This window comes from Haliotis cracherodii, unplaced genomic scaffold (genome assembly GCF_022045235.1).
Source record: "Haliotis cracherodii isolate W230 unplaced genomic scaffold, xgHalCrac1.p SCAF_12, whole genome shotgun sequence".
NCBI lineage: Eukaryota > Metazoa > Mollusca > Gastropoda > Lepetellida > Haliotidae > Haliotis > Haliotis cracherodii.
The window spans coordinates 2,645,064-2,672,500 of NW_027266267.1; the positions used below are offsets into that span (position 1 = coordinate 2,645,064).

Genomic DNA, 27,437 nt, shown 5'->3' on the forward strand with positions numbered 1-27,437 from the left:
CACCTCCACGTCTAGCCGTCAGTGCTCTAGTTATGTCATGGAAGTACAACTTTGTACATAAGTTTTAGGTCGGCGTGAGGGTCTGACGTTATTAATATTCATATACTGAGCCGCAAAAGAAAAGTCACCCCAAGTTACATTTCGTGAAAAGTTGTCATTTAAATATATGGGTAATTTTTTTCAAAGTTTCTAAAATTTAACATTACCTTGCCCGGAAAAATGAAATTTGATGATAAAAAAGCAAAGCAGATGACAAGAAAATCGATCGCCAAAACGCATCACGGCAACGCCCATGGTAACCCGATGCACGTGACTTCCGTGCAAATTGAAATGCACATGTATTGCCCCGTTTCTTGCCCTATAAAAATCCACACAGATCGGATAATATTCCTTCGTTATTGAATTGCTAATTGCCAGGCAAGTAGCCAATGCATTTTAAGTCCACGTAAGGACCATTTACAGGCCCCAGCAACGGTACCAGACCACTAACGGTACAGATGACCGACCACGCAGTGGGAGACCAAGGGTGACCACCCGACGTTAGATTGTGCGACAGCATCTTCAAGATCGCTTTGCTACTGCCGTGGAAACTGCTGAACAGACCACAGGGACACACCAGCGACACAATAGTGCGGACACAGAGGGTCGGCCCTGTGGTCTTCCAGAACATCCACCCAGGGAGAGTCAATGGTGTCACAGGAGCTCGGTACAATGATCAAGTCTTGAGACCACACGACATACCTCATTTGACACGTCGCCGCAACCACGAGTTTCAACATGATAACGCCCGAGCCAACACTGCGAGAGCAACAAGAGACTTCCTCCAGCAGAATGGCATCAGAACCATGCAATGGCCTGCCCTCAGTCCCGACTTAAATCCCATTGAGCACCTGTGGGACGAGATTCAAAGACGGCTGAATGACGTCCGACCAAGGCCGACAACTGCAGCTGAACTGTGCCAGGCGTTCCTCAGAGTGTGGGCTCAAGTGCCTATGGCCTTCATCAACCCTCTCATCCATTGCATGGCAGTCATCAATGCACATGGCGGACACACGAGATACTGACTTGTGATGCCATTTTCCTAGATTCTAGTGTTGTGTTTCACTTTAAGAACTATTATCTGCACAAATATTTGTATTAGTTCTCCGACCAGTGGCATCGTTCGCATTCCAGTTATCATTCTCAACTCCCTGGGGATTATACAACCCAAGCTGCCTTGGGGCGCTGGAAGGTTTTTACATCCACCTCACATATCGGGCACCCATCACCTATTGGGGGAACAGTGGTACATTTGAATAGCGGGATGTGGTTGACGTTACCCCTGCACGTCGAGCAGGTCCGATATCCACCTCACATATCTGGCACCTATTCCCCTTTGGGTGACCTGTACACACCTGGGCGACTGTCCTGGGCGACTGTCTGGAATACAAGTCAGGTCGCAGCACTCACGGCACGACCAGTGACATGCCCTGAGCACATCTACCTTTACCAGGCGGCTCTCGCTTGTGTATACCACGGATTACTCAAACATGACAGAAAGCAAGGCTTGTATCGACACGTAAAGCATCGTGTCATGAGCATTAACGAAGATTCGGGAAATGGGTTTACATGACGCCAGTGGTTTAACCCACTTAGTACCACGGGACCATATATGGTCCCCACTTTTCACACCTTCAGTGCCACAGGACCATATATGGTCCCCACTTTTCTCACACACACTTAGTGCCACAGGACCATATATGGTCCCCACATTTTTACACACACACACACTTAGTACCACAGGACCATATATGGTCCCCACTTTTCTCACACACATTTAGTGCCACGGGACCATATATGGTCCCCACTTTTCACACACACACACTTAGTACCACTAGTACATATATGGTCCTCACTTTTCACACCCCCTCACTGCCACGGGATCATATATGGTCCCTTGAAAATGTTCCGTTTTAGCTGTGAATGAAGATGTCAAACACTGAGTGCGCAAAATCAAAATGATTACAGTCATTACAGCAATTATCTTAACTTAAACATCGTGTAACTCATATTGTATACAGTGCTACGGTCTGGTCGTTTTTTTCCGCCGTTCCTTGACCATCCTTGTTGGGAGCAGCGGAGACTGTCGCAGCGCTGTTTGTACCGGTCTCTGCTTTCCCCGCCTTCGCCTATGGTTCTTCATTTAAACTCCCGTAAATAATATCAGAAACGGCAGCCTGCATTGCCGTGTTAGTGTTAGTCCTCTTGGTCCTCCGTGTTAGTCCTCTTAGTCCTCCGTGTTAGTCCTCTTAGTCCCCCGTGTTAGTCCTCTTAGTCCTCCGTGTTAGTCCTCTTAGTCCCCCGTGTTAGTCTTCTTAGTCCTCCGTGTTAGTCCTCTTAGACCTCCGTGTTAGTCCTCTTAGTCCTTCGTGTTAGTCCTCTTAGTCCTCCGTGTTAGTCCTCTTAGTCCTCCGTGTTAGTCCTCTTAGTCCTCCGTGTTAGTCTTCTTAGTCCTCCGTGTTAGTCCTCTTAGTCCCCCGTGTTAGTCCTCTTAGTCCTCCGTGTTAGTCCTTTTAGTCCCCCGTGTTAGTCCTCTTAGTCCTCCGTGTTAGTCCTCTTGTACCGAACTGCGGGCACCTGCAAAAGGCATTAAAACTGCAGCATGAAATATTTTCGGCAACAGTTAAATTTATTATTAATAAGATCACTTTTCAAATTTTATTCTTAAAGAGAAGTTTATTTCTCCAACTAAGAAAAAACCGGTTAATTGTATTTAGAGACGGGGTGATGGAAGGTTTGTTTTAACTCCGTTTTCAACAATCCTTCAATCACTTAACAACGGCCAGTTTCCAACATGTGCATCACTGATGTTGGTATGTGATGTAGCGAATCCTGCAGGCAACAGTTTGAAGGTGAGGTGAGGTGAAATGGGGTTTAACGTCGCGTCCAAGATTATTGCACTTATATAGCGACGTGCATGTACGTGTGTGTGTTTGTGTGGCTGCTTGTACTAGTCCGGGCAGATGCCGATTTATAGTGCTAGCTCCCTGAGATACCATGCCGCAGTTTAACATGAATACCCCACTCAGACACAGTATACTGACTCCGAGCCGACCAGTCCTTGTTTTAGCCCATTAATGCCGAGCGCCAGACAGGGTAACAACAAGTACCATCTTTTAACGTCTTTTGGTATGACGCGGCCGGGGATCGAACCCCGGACCTTCCGCTCTCCGGGCAGACGCTCTACCACTAGACCACGGAGGCGGTCCAACAGTTTGAACTGGCAATCCAGTGTTTTCACTGCAGAGAACACGCTACATCAGTGCACCAGTTAGATATACTGTACCCAGTACCAAACGTGTGTTGACTATTCATTACATATGATATTTACATATTTATTTCCATAAAGTGGAGGGATTGGCAAACAAGCAAATTTTGCTTATCTGAATGGCTCTCCCAAACACGATACATATACAAATTCATTACATATTATCGCTACATCTGTATGCATTGCTTACTTAACTTGTTTGTTTGTTGGTTTGTTGTATAACGCCGCACTAGGGATTATTCCAGCTATATGACGGCCGTCTGTAAATAATCGAGTCTTGACCAGACAATCCAGTGATTGATATCATGAGCATTGATCAACGCAATTGGGATCGATGACATGCATCAACCAAGTCAGCGAGCCTGACCACCCGACCCCGTTAGTCGCCTTTTACGACAAGCACAGTCGCCTTTAAGGGAAGCATGGGTTGCTGAAGACCTATTCTACCCCGGAATCACTAATCTGGAAGCAAGGTTGTAGGGAAGACCGTCACAATCAATCACTGTCCAACAACGAGGAGTCGTGTAATGTTTGTCTTTGGATGGAACCCATGACCTTAACTGCTTTGTAAGAACATGGGTTCACCACAACAGGATTACCAACATCAATTTTAGGTTTGAACATTGGCACGGCTTCAGCCATGTCATGTTTGTTTGCTTCTGTTGTAACCTTTCTCAATTTCACACTGCCATCGCTTCCACAAGACACAGCGAGGTGAGGTGAAATGGGGCTTAACGTGGCGTTCAAGGTTATTGCACTTATTTAGCGACGTGTGTGTGCGTGTGCGTGCGTGCGTGCGTGCGTGCGTGCGTGCGTGCGTGTGTGCGTGCGTGCGTGCGTGTGTGTGTGCCTGCCACCATCAAACATTGGTGTATACGTCTTGTTTGTATCAAACATGGGGGTATTCTCTTTGTTGCTTGAGTGCTAGCCACTATCAAACATGGGTGAATACATGTACATTCTTCTTAAATTAGGTGTGGGCAACTATCAAACATTGATGTATACCTTCTTCTAACAACGTTCAATCATGGGAGTATACGTTCTTCTAACAACAATCAAACATGGGTGTATACTTTCAGCCGTCAGTTTTTTGTGCACTTCAGTGATTATGTTTATTGCTAAGAAGCGTCCTCATGGTGTGTTTGTGTGAGTGTGAGCTCTCCGGGCGGACGCTCTACCATTAGACCACGGAGGCGGTCAACACTCTTTTGGAAGATCCACATTTTCGTAGCATTCTTTGCGTTTCCTTGGACGTTGCAATCGTTCTCTCTGCCATTTAGCAAATAGTGATGCGGTCAACTCATTCCTGTACTTAGTATTAAGGGGTACAGAGTCTTTCAAGTCGGCTTGCAGCTCCTCAAAGCTTTTGGGTGGTACAAAACGAAAATTATTGTCTTTCGCGTCCAGATGATGGGAAAACTTACTTTGCGTAAGAAAAATGTCATCACCCGATTCCATTTTCCCGAGTCTGAGAGGCAACCGCACACTGCACACATGTGCCTCTCAGCATTCAAAGCTCGTGCATTTCGAGGCACGGGCAAGCACGTGACAAAATGGTTAGCGCTGATTGGCGCACTACCGCGGGGTACAATCACTATGAGGTGAGATGAGGTGAAATGGGGTCTAACGTCGTGTCCAAGATTTTTGCACTTATATAGCGACGTGCATGCACGTGTGTGTGTGTGTGTGTGTGTGTGTCTGCTTGTATTGATGCCGATTTATAGTACTAGCTCACTGAGATACCATGCCGCAGTTTAACATGAATACCCCACTCAGACACAGTATACTGACTCCGAGCCGACCAGTCCTTGTTTTAGCCCCTTAATGCCGAGCGCCAGACAGGGTAACAACAAGTACCATCTTTTAACGTCTTTTGGTATGACGCGGTCGGGGATCGAACCCCGGACCTTCTGCTCTCCAGGCGGACGCTCTACCACAAGATCACGGAGTCGGTCAAGATCAATATGAGTAAGAATAGAGAATATGAGTAGAGAATAGAAACACAATTTCATAAAATATTACAAATTCTCGTGAACTTTTCAGTTAATAAGTCGGATAAGGGACTCGGTTCGGTCCTTGTGCCTGGACGCCCCTCGGTCTTAATTTCCATCCCGACCCCCCTCGGGTCAGCATCCAGGAACCCAGACCCCACCTCCTACCTTTCCTTTACGTAATCAAAGATGCGTGTGTTCGGCGGTGCTGGCGCTATGGCCCGTGCTGTGGTTCGTGTTGTTTTTCCTGTCTGTTGTTGTTGATCCATGAACCTGTTGATGAGTTGAATGAAAAAAAGCAAACATGTCTGCAGGTTATAATTTACATAACCTCCACCCACCACTTGACCCACAATCCACGCTGCCACTCAAGTTCGCGTGATAACAGAAGTGGAAGGTAGCGTGCCGTTCATCTCTTTAATCTTACAAGTTTCAGATCTACACTCGGTTGGGGCCTGCCTATCGTAATGCATGAACTTAAACCTGGATGCTTATGTATGCCAGGGCTTACTTGCGCTATCTGACTGTATCGTACGCATGCAGTCACTTGGCGTTTTGTTTGCTTGTTGTTCAATGCCGCACTCAGCAATATTCCAGGTACAGTATATGACAGCGGTCTGTAAATAATCGAGTCTGAATTTGATTGTGATTGACATCATGAGAATCGATCTACGCAGTTGGGATACGATGACATGCATCAACCAAGTCAGCGAACTTGATCCGATCCGAGTCGCTCGATCCCGTCCGATATATGGTACGATCTGCACGTGGGTCATGTCTACACGGCCTACATACAGGTCCGAGTGGTATACCTCGCCCCAGAGTGACCTCCCTTAGTTGTGGCAGGATCCTCTAGTCGATGGTTTCACCATATTGTGGAAGTAAACGACCCAGATCACATAGGGATGGCTGAAGTGCATGTACCCACTACCTCAGTGGTCAAGCGGATAAACTGTCTGCCCGCAGAGCGGAAGGTCGTGGGTTCGATCCCCGGGCCTGGTCACACCAAAACGCTAAAAGATTACTAGTATGTTTGTTATTGAACGCGCCTTATGTCTAAAACCTGCAGTTACAACATAAACAGTGACAAGTCGGACATTGAGTCCAAATGTCGTGTATCTCAGTAATATATATGAAGTGAGGTGAGGTGAAATGGGATTTAACGTCGCGTCCAAAATTATTGCACTTATATAGCGACGTGCATGTACATGTGTGTGTTTGTGTGGCTGCTTGTACTAGTCTGGACTGACGCCGATTTAGCTCACTGAGATACCATGAATACCCCACTCAGACACAGTATACTGACTCCGAGCCGACCAGTCCTTGTTTTAGCCCCTTAATGCCGAGCGCCAGACAGGGTAACAACAAGTACCATCTTTAAACGTCTTTTGGTATGACGCGGTCGGATATCGAACCCCAGACGCTCTACCACTAGACCACAGAGGCGGTCTTTATATGAATTGAAGTTTGTAATTGTATGTTTGTGTTCCGAAGATACTGTAGTCTTAAAAAATATAAAGAAAAGTCAAAATTTGATTTTTCACCATTGTGTTCTCTTATCTGATGACTGGTCACATATATATTGATTGCATGTGTTCAACACAATAATGCGAAACTTATGACCAGGGGATTCATTCACAGTTCCTCCCACGCTAAGCTGACACGCCGTGCTATAACTGGACAACTATTTGAAGCGGCACTGACCACAGTTCCCGCAATCCCTGAAAGTAGTGCACCTTGGTGACCTTGGTGACCTTGGTGAGGGTCTGCAAGGAGATGAAAGGCGACGATGTCGTGTGCCGCCTCACGCCCCGTGTCTGCATGGCCGCGGTGTGGCGGATGCTGCGTGGGCAGATAACGGCCAGCACGGACCTCGGAGTGACTCAGCAGTGGTAAAATGTGGGACTACATCGCGATCAGATACACCACTAGCGAACTCAAGAGTAGATACCAACTGAACTCAACAGACCATTAGCTTTAGTTCGTAATAACCACATTTTGTTATAAGCATATATACAACATATATACATCAAATGGCCGGTACTAAAAACTAAGGTAGATATATCGGTGAGTTCGTTATAAGTGTTAGTGCCGGAATTAAAGACAAATGTTTTGCGTCCGACTTGTAAATAGAAAAGAAGTTTCCTTCTTGTATTGTATATAGGAGACTTTGTATTGACATCGTTGTACTATTTCCTTTCCTTCTTGTATTGTATATAGGTTACTTTGTATTGACATCGTTATAAACGAAGTTTACTGTATATGAAATAATACAAATACTTGAATAATATCAATACTGTTGCAATACCAGATGCACCACCACTACTACTACTACTACTACTACTACTACTGCTACTGCAACTACATCTACTACTGCTACTACTACTACTACTGTCACTACTACTACTGCTACTGCAACTACATCTACTACTGCTACTACCACTACTACTACTGTCACTACTACTACTGCTACTGCAACTACATCTACTACTGCTACTACCACTACTACTACTGCTAATGAAACTACATCTACTACTGCTACTTCTCCTGCTACCGCTACTGCTACAACTACTGCTACGACAACTGCTACTACTACTACTAAGGCTACTGTTGCTACAGCTACTACTACTACTGCCACTACTACCACTACTACTACTGCCACTGCAACTACGTCTACTACTGCTACTTCCACTGCTACCGCTCCTGCTACTGATACAACTACTGCTACAACTACTTCTACTGTTGCTGCTCCTTCTGCTACAGCTACTACTACTGCCACTACTGCTACTACGACTACTGTTGCTGCTCCTGCTGCTACAGCTACTACTACTACAACTACTACTACTACGACTACTGTTGCTGCTCCTGCTGCTACAGCTACTACTACTGCCACTACTGCTACTACTACTGCTACCACTGCTGGTGACCCGTGAAGATATGGGTTAGCATAGGTCTCTCTCGATGCTCATGATGTCGATCACTGGGTTGTCTGGTCTAAAAACAAATATTTACAGACCGCCGTCAGCTCGAATATTGCTGAGTGCGGCGTTAAACAACAAACAAACAATAACTACGACGCTGCTGCTGCTTTTACTACTACTGCTACTACCACTACTACTACTGCTAATGAAACTACATCTACTACTGCTACTTCTCCTGCTACCGCTACTGCTACAACTACTGCTACGACAACTGCTACTACTACTACTAAGGCTACTGTTGCTACAGCTACTACTACTACTGCCACTACTACCACTACTACTACTGCCACTGCAACTACGTCTACTACTGCTACTTCCACTGCTACCGCTCCTGCTACTGATACAACTACTGCTACAACTACTTCTACTGTTGCTGCTCCTTCTGCTACAGCTACTACTACTGCCACTACTGCTACTACGACTACTGTTGCTGCTCCTGCTGCTACAGCTACTACTACTACAACTACTACTACTACGACTACTGTTGCTGCTCCTGCTGCTACAGCTACTACTACTGCCACTACTGCTACTACTACTGCTACCACTGCTGGTGACCCGTGAAGATATGGGTTAGCATAGGTCTCTCTCGATGCTCATGATGTCGATCACTGGGTTGTCTGGTCTAAAAACAAATATTTACAGACCGCCGTCAGCTCGAATATTGCTGAGTGCGGCGTTAAACAACAAACAAACAATAACTACGACGCTGCTGCTGCTTTTACTACTACTACTACTACTACTACTACTACTACTACTACTACCACTACTACTACTACCACTACTACTACTACTACTACTACTACTACTAATAATAATAATAAGAAGAAGAATTATCATCACAGATACATATTAAAACATCAGCCATCAGTATATGATCCTCTCCATCGCATGATAAGAAATATTCGAGATGAGAAAATATCGAGATAAGCAATATTCAAGATAAGCAACCTTCGAGATAAGCAATATTCGCCACGTCGGCCAGGGCAATTAACACGTATCAAAGCAAATTGGACGCACTGACTACGATCCGGTTTCTCTCGGACTGAATCTTAGAGACGGTTAAAGCGAAAGTTCGTCTTGTGAGACCCGCCACTTCTTGGTGTGATGTCGGCTGCCATGATGTTTTCCCGCCATTTAAACTGCATCATATGGTCAGGTCGCTCCAGAACAGGACATCTTTCCAAGGAAAGGGAGTTAACAGACTTTAAAAGCTCAGTTGCTATCCTTGCCGAACCAGGAGTTACAATGTGGCTGAACTGACGAGTATCGTCCAATCAAAATCCCGTAACGATATCGACATCTGGTTCATAAACAACAGGGCAACCGTCTTGTCGAAATCGTTCGATTGCAGGGTTTGCAGAACATGTGCACTGTCGACTGGGCGTCAACAGATATTTAACAAATCTGTACATGTTTGTAATCAAGGTGATCAAGTGTCATGGTACATTCGCGAGGCAAAACCCGTTTCATTGCGATAATGATCTTCATTTTCGATTAGATGACAGACTGCCGACATTTTGTTTGAAGTAAATGCAAGTGATGGGAGAGGTGGAATCTGATTGGTCAGTAGGAGGGGTAAAGACGGGACATAACTCGCGATCGCCACTGGTTGCGCTTCAATCGAACCCAGAAATTCCAGCCTAGTTCGCCACTTGGTGGAAACTGGACTATCAAAGTCGTCTTGGGACGATGGAACAGAAGGACAAGAGGAAGGATTGAAGAAAATGTCGGATAAGTATTCCATGACCCTTCCGTCGATACGATGCATTAATCGGTAATGAAGTTAACAAATTAAGCTATTCATTCTCACGTACGCTTTTGAGGTCACGTGAGTCAAGATGTCAGATTTGACAAGACAGCTATCCTCGATCTACTCCCTAACATATAAATGTAACTCCACAGAATGAGAAATGAAAATGGAAGTAGCAGTAGATACCAACTGAAACCCATTGTCCAAAGTTTGAGGTGCTTTCAAGACAATTGTGACCAGCCATGACCTTATGGATGAAAAATCACAATTTGCCTTTTCATTATATTTAAAAACTACAGTATCTTCGGAACACAGAAAAACAATTCACAAGCTTCAATTCATATTTATTACAGATCTACATAATATTAATCATTTGCGTTAAATATTCCGTTTGATAACTGTTTAAGTAAAACTAAGCATAGTAGAAATGTATGCCGAAAGGTTTATCAATAATGCTTTTATTACATGCGAGCTAGCGACAGAAAAATAACATATTTCTGCAGTCCGCACACATGGCAATATTCACTGAAGTACTGTAAGTTGACGTTATCCGTCTTTATGACGTCATAACACAATTGTATCCTGGCATTTTGTTTTCCTGAGGTTCACAAATAGTCGGTTAGCTACATCCTCGCCCTCATCAGTTAGTATAGGTGAGCCTCAGTACCTATGTTATCAATGTTGATTAGACCTGCATAAAACGACCAGCATCACTTGAATACACCCAGCTGTTGCCAAAGGCAATTTATCACAATTGACGATGTGACAATCACGTCAGACAGTATTCATAACTTCGTGTGTGCCACACAGTGGAGTTCCGTACATTATAATGTGTGCATCAACTAGCACAGCCGCTCCAGGAGTGTAAGTTTTGCAACGTAATCTACATTTAGATTGCTATATCCCATGTGTTGAACGTGTGTAGGTGTTTTTGTTAACGTAAGTACATGATGGCCTCATCGTTAATACATCACTTGTAATTGCTTCCATCACAGATAAGACTGTGTCTGCTGGTACCACTCGTATTCCTCCGATGACGCCATCACTGTCACCTGTACACAACTTCTGATATATACCCTTCAGACAGGTAAGGGATATTAGGAAATAACTGAATATTTCTGAAATTGTAAGATATGTTCGTTTGTACAACAGTCGTATGATAGTCATGAGATAATTGGGAACGCTTTACAACAGGTAGTGAAGTATGACAATAGATGTTATGTCGTCAGAGGTGGATGTGGAATTTCGAAATGGACGTATTTAGATCAGTAGTAATATAATTATATGTCAGCCAATCATTCATTTGATTTTGCATACTGCATATGATTCTTCAAATGGCAATTTGCGGGGAGGGGGTTTATCCCATTTCTCTTACAACGCCTGGTCAAGTTCTGCCAACGTGGTGGGCGGTCTGTGACGTTGGTGCACACGTCTTCCTATCATGTCCCAGATGTGTTCAATGGGGGAAAGGTTTGGGCTCATAGCTGGTCTTGGCATTCTACCGAGGTTGTGCTTCTGGAGGTGAGCATTGACGATTTGTGCTTGGTGCACGCGGGCGTTGTCGTCCTGAGAAACAAAAGGTCGATCCACGCGCCTTGTAAACGGGACAACAAAGGGTGTCAGTCTGTTGTCCCGATAGTACTGTCGGGTGACTCTTCCTTGTACAATATGGGGCGGGTACGCCCAATCATAATGATGCCACCCCACACCATAACCGATCCACCGACAAATCTGTCCTGAGGTCTCAGGTCGACTTCGGCTCGACGTTCATTTAGATGACGCCAGAAGTGCAAAGTGAATCGGGCCTCATCTGAAAGCATGACACGTGACCAGCGAGGGTTACCCCAGTTTCGACGTTGTGCACACTATTGAGGTCTATTGGCAACATGACGATTTGTACGGGGCGACAACACGTCGTCGAGCATGGGAAGTGCTGCCTGTAGACTGTGATTTCTTATCGTCTGAACCGTACTCAAGTAGCCTTGTGAAAGTTGATAAGCGTTTGAGTTACATTTCGTGGAGCCTGGTTTCTGATCAATCGATCATGGACTATGGTCGTTGATCTGCAACGTCCTGGACGGGGTCGAACGTCAACATGCTCGGTTTGTTGTATCCTCTTCCAACGTCTGCTAATCACAGACTTGTCTTCTCTAACCTCCTGTGCTCTTACTCTATGTCTATCTCCCCCCTCTCCCCTCTCTCTCCACATCTCTCTCTCTTCTCTCCCCTCTCTCTCCCCATCCCTCTCTCTTCTCTCCCCTCTCTCTCCCCATCTCTCTCTCTTCTCTCCCCTCTCTCTCCACATCTCTCTCTCTTCTCTCCCCCTTTCTCTCCCCTCTTTCTCTATCCTGTCTCTCTCACCTCTCTCTATCCCCTCTCTCTCGCGCATATCTCTCTCACCTCTTTCTCTCTCTCTCTCTCTCACCTCTTTCTCTCTCTCTCTCCCTCTCTCTCTCGCCTCTCCCTCTCTCTCTCTTGTCTCTCCCCATCTCTCCTTCTCTCGCCTCTCTCTCCCCTATCTCTGTCTCCCCTCTCTCTCACCTCTCTCTCTCTCTCGTGCGCCTTTCTCTCACTCTCTCTCTTTCTCTCTCTCTCTCTCTCTCTCTCTCTCCCCCTCTCTCTCCCTATGTCATTATCATATACCTCCCCCCGCTCTCTCCCACCACATGGAACATGTCCTGGTGAAGGCGATGAGGTGCGTGTGTATGTGACGACACTACCACACCACTAGTGTGTCCATTAGCATAATTTCCAGTCTTTGGAACATACAGGTGAAGACAATTGGTTGGATACCAAATGCCATGGTTCACTTGCAATATATTTACCCTAGCAACGACTGTAAATGCTTTGTGTAAAGACCGCTAAGTCTGTGCCAGCATGCCATATGTCAGTGGTTATCTATCTATATGTATATGTACATTTATTAAAATTTACATTATTCATCCACAAATCCATGAAACCTCGTGGTGTGAATGTACGGTTTATGGCGATGCATGCTGACACAGATGAGACACATGATCCACTCTAGTGACCACTCCGTCAGTGGGATCTATATAAATTCATAGAAACATATATAGCAGTATTTAGAAGAGGTGTTTCCAATGTGTATCACTTAATGAATGACAAAACTAACACTCCGTCGAGTGTAACCACAGAGCGTCTGTATTCTTGTCACGATATGCCGTACGGGATTGTCAAAATCTACACGCTAGTCCTGCACGAGACAAATGGTGCATCTCGAGTCATGGATCTATGACGTCACATGTGATGCGTTCATGGGCGTCAATTCTCAGAATGTTCCTTTGTGCAGTATAATATAAATATGAATATGAGTATTGTTTCATATATTAAACAACATGCATGGTATCCGCGTTTCATTTGGCGGTGTGTATATACATGTATATATACACAGCAAACTACATATATAACTGACGGATGTAACGAACTTTTGTTTTGGTGATGTACATTTCCGTGAATTTGCTTAAAACGAACTACGGTTATAGCGAACTAAAGATATGGTCCCTTTGAGTTCGTTGTAACCGGAGTTTACTGTATATATATATTTGGTACCCCGGATGTCGAACCCTGATAAGTGGTATTCCATATGTCACCCACAGTAAACTACGGTTATAACGAACACGCTTATAACGAACTGACGTATATAACGAACTTACTTTTTAGTCCCGACTATTTGCTGTGGTTATGCTGTATATATGCTTATAACGAACTACGGTTATAACGAACTAAAAATAGTAGTCCCTTTGAGTTCGTTATAACCGTAGTTTACTGTACTTAATTATTTGACCGAAATAACTCCAACTACTTCATGTAAACATGCGTCGTAAGCACTATTTTGGGCACGATCTGAATGTCCATGTGTTTGCGTCATGTCAGTAAAAACACGTCTCTAACCGTCTTACATGTAAACAAAGAGTAGCGATTAATTTGGCTATTAATGACTTAGTGAGTTTGTTACTCGAGACTGTTCTATTGTGTTGTGTTGTTTGCACGAAGGCGATACAGCCATGTAGGTAATAGATTATACACGTGTTAGACTTCATGTGTCGCCAAGGTGTATCACTAGACATGTAGTGGTTGTGTGGTGAGATGCACACACAGACACGTATCACTACCGAACGTTGTCTTGTTGCAGACTTTGACCGCATACATGGATGGCCACGCGGCAGGTCAAGGCCGTGGATAGTATAGCGTGACAATGCATGCAAGCCTCCCATATCACAGCGTGTCGTGGTTGTAGAGGGTGCAGTTAGTGTAGCTACGTCGTTGAAGGATCGGGACGAGATCACAACAGTTACATTCTTGTCCTCGGACGCCTGCCGGGTAGATTTACAACCGTGCGTCGTTGTGATCTCGTAGTTGTGAAGGGCAAGGTTAGGTGGGGACGACCTACAGAGGGATAAGAGTGCACCATCCTCTTGACAGTACGAAGCCACATTGGACGTATCGCTGTGGACATGTTTACAATTTTTGTATAAGGTTCTGAAGTGCAAGATTGTGAAGGAAAAAAGGTATGTTACAATACACTTAGTGCAGTGAGTGAGTGAGTGAGTGAGTTGGGTATTACATTGTCATTAGACCCGTGAGGATTCCGGGGTAAAAATAGGTCTTCAGTAACCCTTGCTTGCCGTAAAAGGTGACTATGCGTGTCGTTAAAGGCGACTAACGGAATCGGGTGGTCAGGCTTGCTGACTTGGTTGATGCATGTCATCGATCCCAATTGAGTGGATCGATGCTCATGATATTAATCACTGGATTGTCTGGTCCAGAATCGATTATTTATAGACCCCCGTCATATATCTGGAATATTGCTGAGTGCGGCGTTGCCATTAATACCACGGCGTGTCAGCACTACGAATGTGTAATCCCGATTTGGTGATGGTTTCTGAGAAACCAAGAAACTAGGAATCGAACCACGATCATTACAGAAGCGCCTTAGAATGCTAAACTAAGCACTAATAGTGCACTAAGTGCAGACTGACAATGCTTTACATGTTTCTCGTATGATGCAGTGAATGTTGTGTATTTTCACGTTTAACCTTCCTAAAGCATCCGACACAAAGCCCCATTGTCTTCTCTGAAATCTCCATGATCTTTAAGTAAACTTCGTATGGATGATCAAAGCAAATGTGCAACAGTAGAAACTGACATTTTTAGTCCGCTAGTCCTTGTAATGAAAACATAGAGCAAAACCCTTAAAAGTGGTAACGTCTGCTAGACCTTATCAGACCTTAACTATTTGGCACTTTGGGAAGGACTACAGGACTAATGCAGTCTCTAAAGCTGACGTGTTTCTGAAACGGCCACATAATTTTGAGCCGATTCTATAACAAATGGAATCCATGCTGACATTGTCATTTGCATCCATGACTCACCTATTTTGTCATTTGTGCCCTACCGTGACCTTGACACACAACATATCCTGTAACACATACAATGAAGACCGGTAGCGGTGGTCGAGGACAACGGAAGGCAGACTACACGCGAACAGGCTGCAATCCAACTGATGTCCAAATTCTTGCGCCCAACGAATTTCTCCTCTGTGGAGGTGTCGCACACTGAGGGGGTGCCCCAGCGTGATGAGGCCTGGCAGCATCATGAATAGAGTGAGTGAGTGAGTTTGGTTTCATGCCGCTTTTAGCAATATTCCAGCAATATCACGGCGGGGGACACCAGAAATGGGCTTCACACATTGTACCCATGTCGGGATTCGAACCCGGGTCTTCGGCGTGACTAGCATCATGAAGATCGTGACTAGCATCATGAAGAGTGTGACTAGCATCATGAAGAGCGTGACTAGCATCATGAAGGGCGTGACTAGCATCATGAAGAGTGTGACTAGCATCATGAAGAGCGTGACTAGCATCATGAAGGGCGTGGCCCTAACGGACGTGTGACAAACTACTACCATGCTTCAAACACTCCACGACTACAACATCACACCGACACACGTTATGTAAGTGTGTGGACACAGAAACGTTGCGTCCGTCAACTCTCACACCGTGGTGTCCGACAAACAACATCAAGACATGAGAAAGGTCTTCGTGTCACGCTTGTCATCTTCGGTCAGTACATGCGCACTTCTGTCCTTGACCTTAGATTCCCTCTACCATCAGTTCATTCGCCACAACTCGCCCCTTCCCGTGACCTGCCAGAAGACTCGTCCCCCTATCGATGAATGTTATGTGCGAAAATACGACAAACCAATCAGAATGCGCGTATGATTTTGAGTTCTTTGTCAAATAATCCCTCAAGAAATATCTTTTGATTTTACATATGTCTTGCATCTAAAAATATACTCAAGACACAGTTAAATATGTTCAATCATACTGTATAATTCCGCACGTCCCAATGTAGTTTAAATTGCATCTGAAATATATATAAAATATGGGGAACTATATGTGAACCATTACGCAACGAGTTGACAATTGTTTTAGATATGCCCGTTTGCGCTAAGACGGATCCCAGTCGCAAAAATAGCCATGAGAGGGGCACGAGTCGCTATTCGGCTTGACCCGGAATAACACGAGTTGGTCCCGAATGCCATCAGTTGTGACACACAGATACACAGCTGGAATGAAATCTTCCAATTTTGAAGTGGTTGGCACTATGTTTTCTGGTCCAATATGTGAGGTGTTTTCAACCTTAGCCATGATTTTGGTAGTGCTCATGTTTGCAATGACCCGACAACGTGTTCGGCACCAATCAATCGTCGCCACGTAATTAGGACCAATTCGTCTTCAGAGGAGAGCTCTTCATAAACATCAATGCCGCTCAAAAAGTATTGAACTCTTGAATGTTCTGTAAACTCTGTAAACTCTTTCCGTCTTGTTGGGATTTATCTTGTCTTGTTATTGCTACATGTAACTCAAACTGGCTCGCTTGGTTCGATCCCTGACGACCCGACAATTTTCTGTCGACTGAACTGAAGCGAGGCTGTTACAGGACTGAGATTACGGGCGATAGATTTTCAAACTATCTAATGAGGATCACATAATTATGTATTATTATTATACAAAACTGTATAAGTGTATAAACATGTACACATGAACAAAACATGTTGAGTAAGCAATTCTTTTACTTCAAAATATTCTTTTCGTTGTTGTTTTAAAACCTCAATCCTGGGAATTCTGCGTGAAAGAATTTTCAGAAATAGGTTATAGGGTGGAGATTCCATTCACGAAGTGCTTCTGTTAGAGTAGGCTAACAATGACATCCTTGACACTTGAAGAGGGATGGGTAGTGCATGGACTACAATACGAGATTCCCTTTCCTCTCAAGTTCGGGTCCTGAGTGGAATAATGTCGCTGTGTCGCGAGCTAAAACTAATTATTCCACTAAAGCTGGCTACAGCTGGGGACAAAGCTACATCGGGAACTGGTTTTGCATCCTAAAACAATATCTTGTGACAAAAACGTTACTTCGTCACAGTGTTAGAGTGAGTGAGTGAGTGGGGTTTAACGCCGCTTTTAACATTATTCCAGTTATATCACGGCGTGTCAGCTTAATGTGGGAGGAAAGCCCGAAGTGATGCAGGTCTCAGACGTTTACCACTTCGGTGAAACCCACGAGCACGGGTATGGTGCTGACAAACCTAGAAACATAATTGGGGCGAACCGGGATTCGAACCCACAATCATAGGTTTCTGGCGTGCCCAAGGGACGCAACTCTGCACAGCGAATCGCGGCGCCTTAGACGATTGGGCCACCCGTGCCCCCCACAGTGTTAGAATGGAGGAAACAATAGTCTAATATATAAACTACCTCAGATAGGTTTTAGCAACCTCACATCAACGGACTAATGGCGATGTTCCGATCGGCAGCGTTGAGTCTCGGCATTTTCGAACTTGAAAAATGTTGACAATTGAATTACAAATCATTGGCTTATGCTTGCCTTTTTATAGCCACTACCACGAGTTACGAATGCCATAACTTGCACGTGCAGTTTGCGTTACTGTTTTCTTCCATGACGTTTTTTAACAAGTGTGGAAACAATGCCTTTTAAGACATTGCAAATCGACAATGGCTGCGTTTTGACGCACCGTTTGTCGAATATCAGGCCAGCAACATTTTCCAGTAACATATATCCAATTTATTTACCGGATTTTGTGTGTAGTCAGGTTCACTGAACTACATACTACCTGTGCGTTTCTTTGTTTGAAGAGTGTAGATCATTTACCGTTGTCAAGCAAGGCTGAATAGCGAGCATGGTGTGGAATGTATGCAGTACGTGGAGGATTAACAGTAACAACAACTGTGTACATGGGAGAGATTTACGTGAATAGCTTAAACAATGACAACAGAAGGATAAAACTGTAACATCATGATGGACCAATATGACAGGAAGTCAGTTAAACAGGATTAAGAATACATACGTGCTGTGAGTATTGCCTAATGGGTTCTTAGTAGACGGTTGGGTATACCATGTTCATTATTCAGCCTTGCTTAGCAACAGTATAAGGATCTATACCGAAACGCCGCCTTTACAGTTAACAATGAGGCTGTTATCCATAAAGTGTCTCTACTTTACCAAACGTTAGTAAATTCATTCATCACACGAACCACACGATAATGTGAGGTCTCTCCATGCATTTTAATTGTTCATGGGGGCACGGGTGGCCCAGTCGTCTAAGGCGCTGCAATTCGCTGTGAAGAATTGCGTCCTTTGAAACCTATGATTGTGGGTTCGAATCCCGGTTCGCCCCGATTATGTTTCTAGGTTTGTCAGCACCATAGCCGTGCTCGTGGGTTTCACCGAAGTGGTAAATGTCTGAGACCTGCATCACTTCGGGCTTTCCTCCCACATGAAGCTGACACGCCGTGATATAACTGTAATACTGTAAGAAGCGGCGTTAAACATAATTCACTCACTCACTCACTTACTGTTCATCTTCATCCTCATCTCAGATGGCGAAAGCTGAACCTGCTGACGTCGGCCAAGCCAAGTCCCCAGGTACCCCCGCGCCACGCCCACCTGATGGGGGATGGGGCTGGGTCGTCACGTTCTCCTCCTTCATGATCAGCGTGCTCGTGGACGGCGTGTGCTTCAGTCAGGGCATCTTCTTCAACAGGTTCATGGAACACTTCGGCGCCAACAAGGCCACCACCTCCTGGATCGGCTCCGTGCTGAACGGCTCCTACCTCATTATCGGTGTGTCCCTGCATCCACAATGTCGCGATAAGTGTAGTGACCTCATTATTTGTGTGTCCCTGCATCCACAATGTCGCGATAAGTGTAATGACCTCATTATCGGTGTGTACCTGCATCCACAATGTCGTGATAAGTGTAGTGACCTCATTATCGGTGTGTCCCTGCATCCACAATGTCGCGATTAGTGTAGTGACCTCATTATTGGTGTGTACCTGCATCCACGATGTCGCGATTAGTGTAGTGACCTCATTATCGGTGTGTACCTGCATCCACAATGTCACGATAAGTGTAGTGACCTCTTTATTGGTGTGTACCTGCATCCACAATGTCGCAATAAGTGTAATGACCTCATCGGTCATTTGAACGACTTCTCTAAATAATCTAGTGACCTCATCGGTCATTTGACAACTTCTCTAAATAATCTAGTGACCTCATCCGACATTTGAACAACTTCTCTAAAATAATGTAGTGACCTCATCCGACATTTCAACGACTTCTCTAAATAATGCTGTGACCTCGTCTGACATTTGAACGACATCTCTAAATAATGTAGTGACCTCATCCGACATTTGAACGACTTCTCTAAATAATGTAGTGACCACATCAGACATTTGAACGACTTCTCTAAATAATGAAGTGACCACATCAGACATTTGAACGACTTCTCAAAATAATGTAGTGACCTCATCAGACATTTGAACGACTTCTCGAAATAATGTGGTGACCTTATCCGACATTTGAACGTCTTCTCCAAATAACGTAGTGACCTCATCAGACATTAGAACGACTTCTCGAAATAATGTGGTGACCTTATGCGACATTTGAACGACTTCTCCAAATAACGTAGTGACCTCATCAGACATTAGAATGACTTCTTCAAGTAATGTAGTGACCTCATCAGACATTTGAACGACTTCTCCAAATAACGTAGTGACTTCATCGGACATTTTCAGTTGCTCCGATCCAGGAGGATACATACATGTACAGACCTGAGTTAGCAAGGCCATTGATGTCAAATGGATGGAACACATTCCAAATATAGAGCACGTTGAAAAGTGGAAAAAATAGTGGGTGAGGTGTCCATTAGATACTGAATCAAATGCATAGATTGCTGTAGATTATCTTCAAGAAGCGGATCAAGTCGACACTAGGATATTTTCTTAGAATTTCTTCGTTGTGTTCACTATGCCGGTCGTAACGTGGTTATTCTTAGATACTCCCTGACTTTTCCCATTGTAAGCTAAAAATTCAAGATTAAAGAGTAAGATTAAAGCCTTACATACGTCTTTGGTCAAACTGATCAGTTCTGTATGTGTTCGGGAATTCCCAGGGGTTTCCCAAGGATTGTGGAAGTAGTCTCCACGTTTAATACGCCTATGAACGTCATATTCGCCGTATTGTGACCGTTCTCTCGTCCAATGATGAAGCCGTATGTCCTATTGAAATGTTATTCCATGATGACCTTCGTCTCCCACTTCCAGGGCCTGGGGTCAGTATGCTGGTCAACAAGTACGGCTGTCGTCCTGTCGCCATCACCGGGGCTGTCGTGTCGTCCGTGGCGCTGTTTGTCTCCACCTTCTCCACCAACATCGCCCTCCTCACCTTCACCTACGGATTCCTGGGAGGTAAGTCAGCCAGTCCTCGCCAGGTAGGATAGCAAGCTGGTTCAGGGGAGGTAAGTCAGTCTGTCCTCGCCAGGTAGGATAGCAAGCTGGTTCAGGGGAGGTAAGTCATCCTGTCCTCGCCAGGTAGGATAGCAAGCTGGTTCTGGGGAGGCAAGTCAGTCAGTCCTCGCCAGGTAGGATAGCAAGCTGGTTCAGGGGAGGTAAGTCAGTCTGTCCTCGCCAGGTAGGATAGCAAGCTGGTTCAGGGGAGGTAAGTCATCCTGTCCTCGCCAGGGAGGATAGCAAGCTGGTTCAGGGGAGGCAAGTCAGTCTGTCCTCGCCAGGTAGGATAGCAAGCTGATACAGGGGAGGTAAGTCAGTCAGTCCTCGCCAGGTAGGATAGCAAGCTGGTTCAGGGGAGGTAAGTCATCCTGTCCTCGCCAGGGAGGATAGCAATCTGGTTCTGGGGAGGCAAGTCAGTCAGTCCTCGCCAGGGAGGATAGCAAGCTGATACAGGGGAGGTAAGTCAGTCAGTCCTCGCCAGGTAGGATAGCAAGCTGGTTCAGGGGAGGTAAGGTAGTCAGTCCTCGCCAGGTAGGATAGCAAGCTGGTTCAGGGGAGGTAAGTCAGTCAGTCCTCGCCAGGTAGGATAGCAAGCTGGTTCAGGGGAGGTAAGTCAGTCTGTCCTCGCCAGGTAGGATAGCAAGCTGGTTCAGGGGAGGTAAGTCATCCTGTCCTCGCCAGGGAGGATAGCAAGCTGGTTCAGGGGAGGCAAGTCAGTCTGTCCTCGCCAGGTAGGATAGCAAGCTGATACAGGGGAGGTAAGTCAGTCAGTCCTCGCCAGGTAGGATAGCAAGCTGGTTCAGGGGAGGTAAGTCATCCTGTCCTCGCCAGGGAGGATAGCAATCTGGTTCTGGGGAGGCAAGTCAGTCAGTCCTCGCCAGGGAGGATAGCAAGCTGATACAGGGGAGGTAAGTCAGTCAGTCCTCGCCAGGTAGGATAGCAAGCTGGTTCAGGGGAGGTAAGGTAGTCAGTCCTCGCCAGGTAGGATAGCAAGCTGGTTCAGGGGAGGTAAGTCAGTCAGTCCTCGCCAGGTAGGATAACAAGCTGGTTCAGGGGAGTTAAGTCAGCCAGTCCTCGCCGGGTATAACACGCTGAGGAATGGGAGGTAAATGAGTCAGTCCTCGCCAGGTAGGATAACATAACAATACAGGGGAGATAAGTCAGTCAGTAAGTGACAGTTAGCCCGCGGGAGTTTTGTATGTCTGATATGTCTGGTATGTTTCGTGATAGATTTACCAAATACAAATACAATTTACTGTATCTAGTTTGGACTTAAAATTCCCCTGGTAGTTTTGTTTTCGTATCTAACATGGAAATGACCAATATATTAAGCAATTGTAGTACTTCTCGACAGTCAATCAAGGACTCTACGGGCTAGTGATGCATGATGCAGATACCTCCTTAGCACATTCAGTCATCACGTTATTCAGTAGTTCCCAGCTCGTTGCATGTTGTGTTTCAGGGCTGGGCTTCGGGCTGATGTATCTCCCAGCTATAGTCATGGTGGGCTACTACTTCGACAAGAGGCGAGCTTTAGCCACAGGCATTGCGTGCTGCGGTTCCGGTATCGGCACCTTCGTCTTCGCCCCGCTCTCGGAGTTCCTCCTGGGCGAGTACAACTGGCAAGGTACCACGTGGATCATGTCCGGTCTCGTCCTCAACGGCGCAATCTTTAGCATGTTCTACCGCCCTCTACCGGCGGCTACATGCGCGCACAGTGACAATTCCGACATGCAGCTTGCGGAGATGGGAGACAACAAACCAATATATTCCAAAAACAGAAAAAGCGCTGAACCAATGGTAAGAAGTCGATCTTACGACATGAACTTAAATAAGCCTCTCAATGGTCAGGTGTCGGTGATTAAAGGACAAAGTGATATAGCTAGACTTGCTCACAGTCATGGGACGTTAGTCCAGGACGGAAAACATGGGCACCAAGGACATAAACACTCCTACCTGCAGCCCCTGGAGAGAAAAGATATATTCTATAGTGGGAGTATCAAGAACCTAAAGGAGTTTACACAGGCTGGCTCAGAAAAGGAGTATACCCAGGCAGTGTTCACCTCCCACCAGTCTCTGCAGCCGGGGAGGGGCAAGGAGCAGGAGGGGGATCTATCTCCATGTACCCGTGCCGCGCGGGGACTGTTGTCTGTGTTCGACATCTCACTTCTTAAAAGTCCGACATTTTTACTGTATGGGATTTCGTGCTTCCTCTGTATGATGGGTGAGTATTGCATTTCCCTACTCCCTGGCCTGATCCACGTGTCAAGTGTTATTTATTATTATGAAAACAAAACTAGTAACATGTTTTCACAACAATGACTTTCTGAACCATTTGTTGTTGTTTTCAAGGAACATAGGGTATTATGTTGACACAAGCATAGCGGTACACATGATACTGTTAACATATATATATATATATATATATATATATATATATATATATATATATATATATATATATATATATATATATATATATAGTGTTAAGTTTATTAGTATTTCTTCATAACTGTCTTCAAAGTAATAGCTACAATGTTGAAATATAATTTTATTTTGAAGTAGATCTGCACAAGGACACATGAAGAAACTGAACCATACTTCTCTGTCATAATTACCTCCTAATGGTAATAGTTTTACTCCTGTCGCCTGACACGTCAATTATTCATGCTGTCCAAAAGTGCCAATATCTCGCTACACGGAAATTGGGTCAATGTTCCCCGCAACGTGTGTCATATGCTGTAGGCCTGTCTCCATCCGTCTGGACACACAGACACGTTTCACGGAAATGGGTCAACATTTCGCTGGGGAAAAAGATCGGAAGAAGCTAGACTGTGCTCTAGGGCAGATCAACCAGTCAAGGACAGGACGTGTCTCCCTGGTGTCTAATCTAATCTAATTAAATTTGTTTCATGTAATAACTAACAGTTTTGAATGTTTAAAAAATATATTTTCATAAATAGTTATGTATTTCGTACGTACAAATATCATTTCACACAAAGACAAAGATACGTTTCTTTAAAAATTTGGTTTCGGAGTTTCGTAATGATACCCACTATAAGTGTCAAAGATATATCAAACTAATTCGTCACAACTTTCTAAGTAAACATTACAGCTGCACCACATTCATAAGATATACCTGCACTGGTTCTTAGATGCAAATCAAAAATTGCAAAAGACTCAATTGATACAATCCACATGCAGTACTACCGTAAGACCATTGACTACATCCACATGCAGTGCTATGGTAAGACCATTGACTACATCCACATGCAGTGCTACAATAAGACCATTGACTACATCCACATGCAATGCTACCGTTAGACCATTGACTACATCCACATGCAGCGCTACCGTTAGACCATTGTCTACATCCACATGCAGTGCTACAGTAAGACCATTGACTTCCTCCACATGCAGTGCTACAGTAAGACCATTGACTTCCTCCACATGCAGTGCTACAGTAAGAACATTGACTAAATCCACATGCAGTGCTACCGTTAGACCATTGACTACATCCACATGCAGTGCTACAGTAAGACCATTGACTACATCCACATGCAGTGCTACCGTTAGACCATTGACTACATCCACATGCAGTGCTACAGTAAGACCATTGACTACATCCACTCGTCTTACAGTAAGACCATTGTCTACATCCACATGTAGTGCTACCGTTAGACCATTGACTACATCCACTTGCAGTGCTACCGAAAGACCATTGACTACATCCACATGCAGTGCTACTGTAAGACCATTGACTACATCCACATGCAGTGTTACAGTAAGACCATTGACTACATCCACATGCAGTGCTACTGTAAGACCATTGACTACATCCACATGCAGTGCTACAGTAAGACCATTGACTACATCCACATGCAATGCTACAGTAAGACCATTGACTACATCCACTCTTCTTACAGTAAGACCATTTTCTACATCCACATGCAGTGCTACCGTTAGACCATTGTCTACATCCACATGCAGTGCTACCGTTAGACCATTGACTACATCCACATGCAGTGCTACTGTAAGACCATTGACTTCCTCCACATGCAGTGATACAGTAATACCATTGACTACATCCACATGCAGTGCTACAGTAAGAACATTGACTACATCCACATGCAGTGCTACAGTAAGAACATTGACTACATCCACATGCAGTGCTACAGTAAGACCATTGACTACATCCACATGCAGTGCTACAGTAAGACCATTGACTACATCCACATGCAGTGCTACTGTACGACCATTGACTACATCCTCATGCAGTGCTACTGTAAGACCATTGACTACATCCACCCGTCCTACAGTAAGTCCATTGTCTACATCCACATGCAGTGCTACCGGTAGACTATTGACTACATCAACGCGCAGTGCTACTGTAAGACCATTGACTACATCCACTCGTCTTACAGTAAGACCACTGACTACATCCACGTGCAGTTCTACCGTTAGACCATTGACTACATCCACTTGCAGTGCTACTGTAAGACCATTGACTACATCCACTCGTCTTACAGTAAGACCATTGTCTACATCCACTTGCAGTGCTACTGTAAGACCATTGACTACATCCACATGCAGTGCTACATTAAGACCATTGACTACATCCACATGCAATGCTACAGTAAGGCCATTGACTACATCCACATGCAGTGCTACTGTAAGACCATTGACTACATCCACATACAATGCTACAGTAAGGCCATTGACTACATCCACATGCAGTGCTACTGTAAGACCATTGACTACATCCACATGCAGTGCTACCATGAGATCTTTGACCGTGATCAAAAGGGGATTCGACAAAACGATTGCTTGACTGATTGATTGAAAAAAACACATTTCTCTTCCCTAAACATTAAGATCAGTGGTAATAATTTACAGTTAGGTTTGTTTCAAAAACAATTCTCATAATTATTCATCTATTTCGTATTTACGTGTACCATTATACAGGTGTGTCAGAAAGATAAAGTTTCTTGTTTGCGTCTTTACAACAATGACTCCTCCCCGTGCCCCCGTGTACATCTCCTCCAACCCGGAACAAATGAGGCACGCCGTGTCTGGCGCCATGCAATGGCGCTGTCTCATCGTTGCCTAGTTACGCATTTCATGATGCTTTTTCATGAGGGAGTCAAGTCCTGTCTCAACGTGTCAGCTTACTGTGTGTGTGTGTGTGATGGGGGGGTGGGGGGGGTGGGGTGGGTGGGGTTGGGTGCCCAATGTGATGCAGGTCTTAGACATGTACTAGCCTGATGAAACCCACGAGCACGGGTATGGTGCTGACAAACCTAGAAACATAATCGGGGCGAACCGGGATTCGAACCCACAATCGTACGTTTCTGGTCCCAAGGGACGCAACTCTGCACACCGGATCGTGTCCCCACTTATTCTATGATTGCCATTGCTAGAAATGCTAGGTCGATTCCATGTGATCGAATCTAATGAAATTCAGATCTTTTTCTCAATCTCATTCTGGAATGGCTAATAGATGGTCTAGATTGTATGGTTTCAGTCGTTAAACCCGTAACTATCGTTCGGAGTTAAAGTTTTCGAGGTTTGCATGATTAGAAATCACATTCCGACTGTCACTTTTATAATCCGGTAAGCGATGCTCTGATTGGTCGGATGAAAGGTCGTTCTGACGTTACCCTCAGTGGGATGTCCTCAGGTCTTTGTTTAGCGGTAGCGAGAACTGAGGTCTGATTTTAAAGAGATTGATCTTTTTCTCTGACATAGAAGATCCGTCAACCCCTCCAATCTAATCAACCAGCCACTGCCGAGGCGTTTAAACTGTTGTTACAACTCATTTAGAACAGAATACATAATGCCTTGAAATGTGCTTCTGACACTGATTCCAATGTCGGGAATCGAACCCGGGTCTTCGGCGTGACGAGCGAGCGCTTTAACCACTAGGCTACCCGCCCACCCAGGTAGTTAAGAAATGAAACCGCAGATTAGCCGAAAACCCAGATACCCCCCATTTGGAGGGGATGGACAAAGGTCCTTCATAGTTCACCCCACGTGACCTACACCTACTTGGGATGGTAAGATCTTCACCAGATATGCCCCGCAGTTAATGTTGTGATTTTTATGAAATTACTAAATGACCTTCGCCTTGACGAGTATTGACTGAGTTATCTTCCCTTCCAGGCTTCTTCGTGCCCTTCACCTACATCCCCCCTATGGCCCTGGACATGGATATCTCTCTGAAAGACGCAGCATTCCTCATCTCCATCATCGGCATCACCAACACCGTGGGCAGGGTCGTCGTGGGCTTCGTCTCCGACCAGACGTGGGCTGATTGCCTCCTCATCAACAACATAGCCCTCATCATCGCTGGCGTTGCTACGATACTGGTTCCGTTCTATGGCAGCTATGGTCTGCTGTCCGCTTACGTAGCCATCTTTGGTCTTGGGATAGGTAAACATTCATTCAAGATATTTAGTATATAAAGAGAATCGACGTCTTTGGTCTTGAGATAGGTGAAACAACCATCATTGACGATGTTTATTTACTTAAAAGGAGCAAATGTCCTGATAATTGGTGGCAATTCGTGAAGCA

The 27,437-nt window shown here is 45.0% G+C and overlaps 1 protein-coding gene across 1 annotated transcript in view; it reads left to right on the forward strand.

Moving 5' to 3' along the window:
• The first annotated feature begins 18,953 nt into the window (after positions 1-18,953).
• Positions 18,954-27,437, forward strand: part of LOC139458119 (monocarboxylate transporter 12-like) — a 10,220-nt gene continuing 1,736 nt past the window's right edge. Inside the window, exons 1-4 of the mRNA XM_071239426.1 lie at positions 18,954-19,197; positions 20,679-20,822; positions 22,327-23,088; positions 27,027-27,296. Coding sequence (XP_071095527.1) covers positions 18,954-19,197; positions 20,679-20,822; positions 22,327-23,088; positions 27,027-27,296 — 1,420 coding nt within the window. The remainder of the gene's footprint in view (positions 19,198-20,678; positions 20,823-22,326; positions 23,089-27,026; positions 27,297-27,437) is intronic.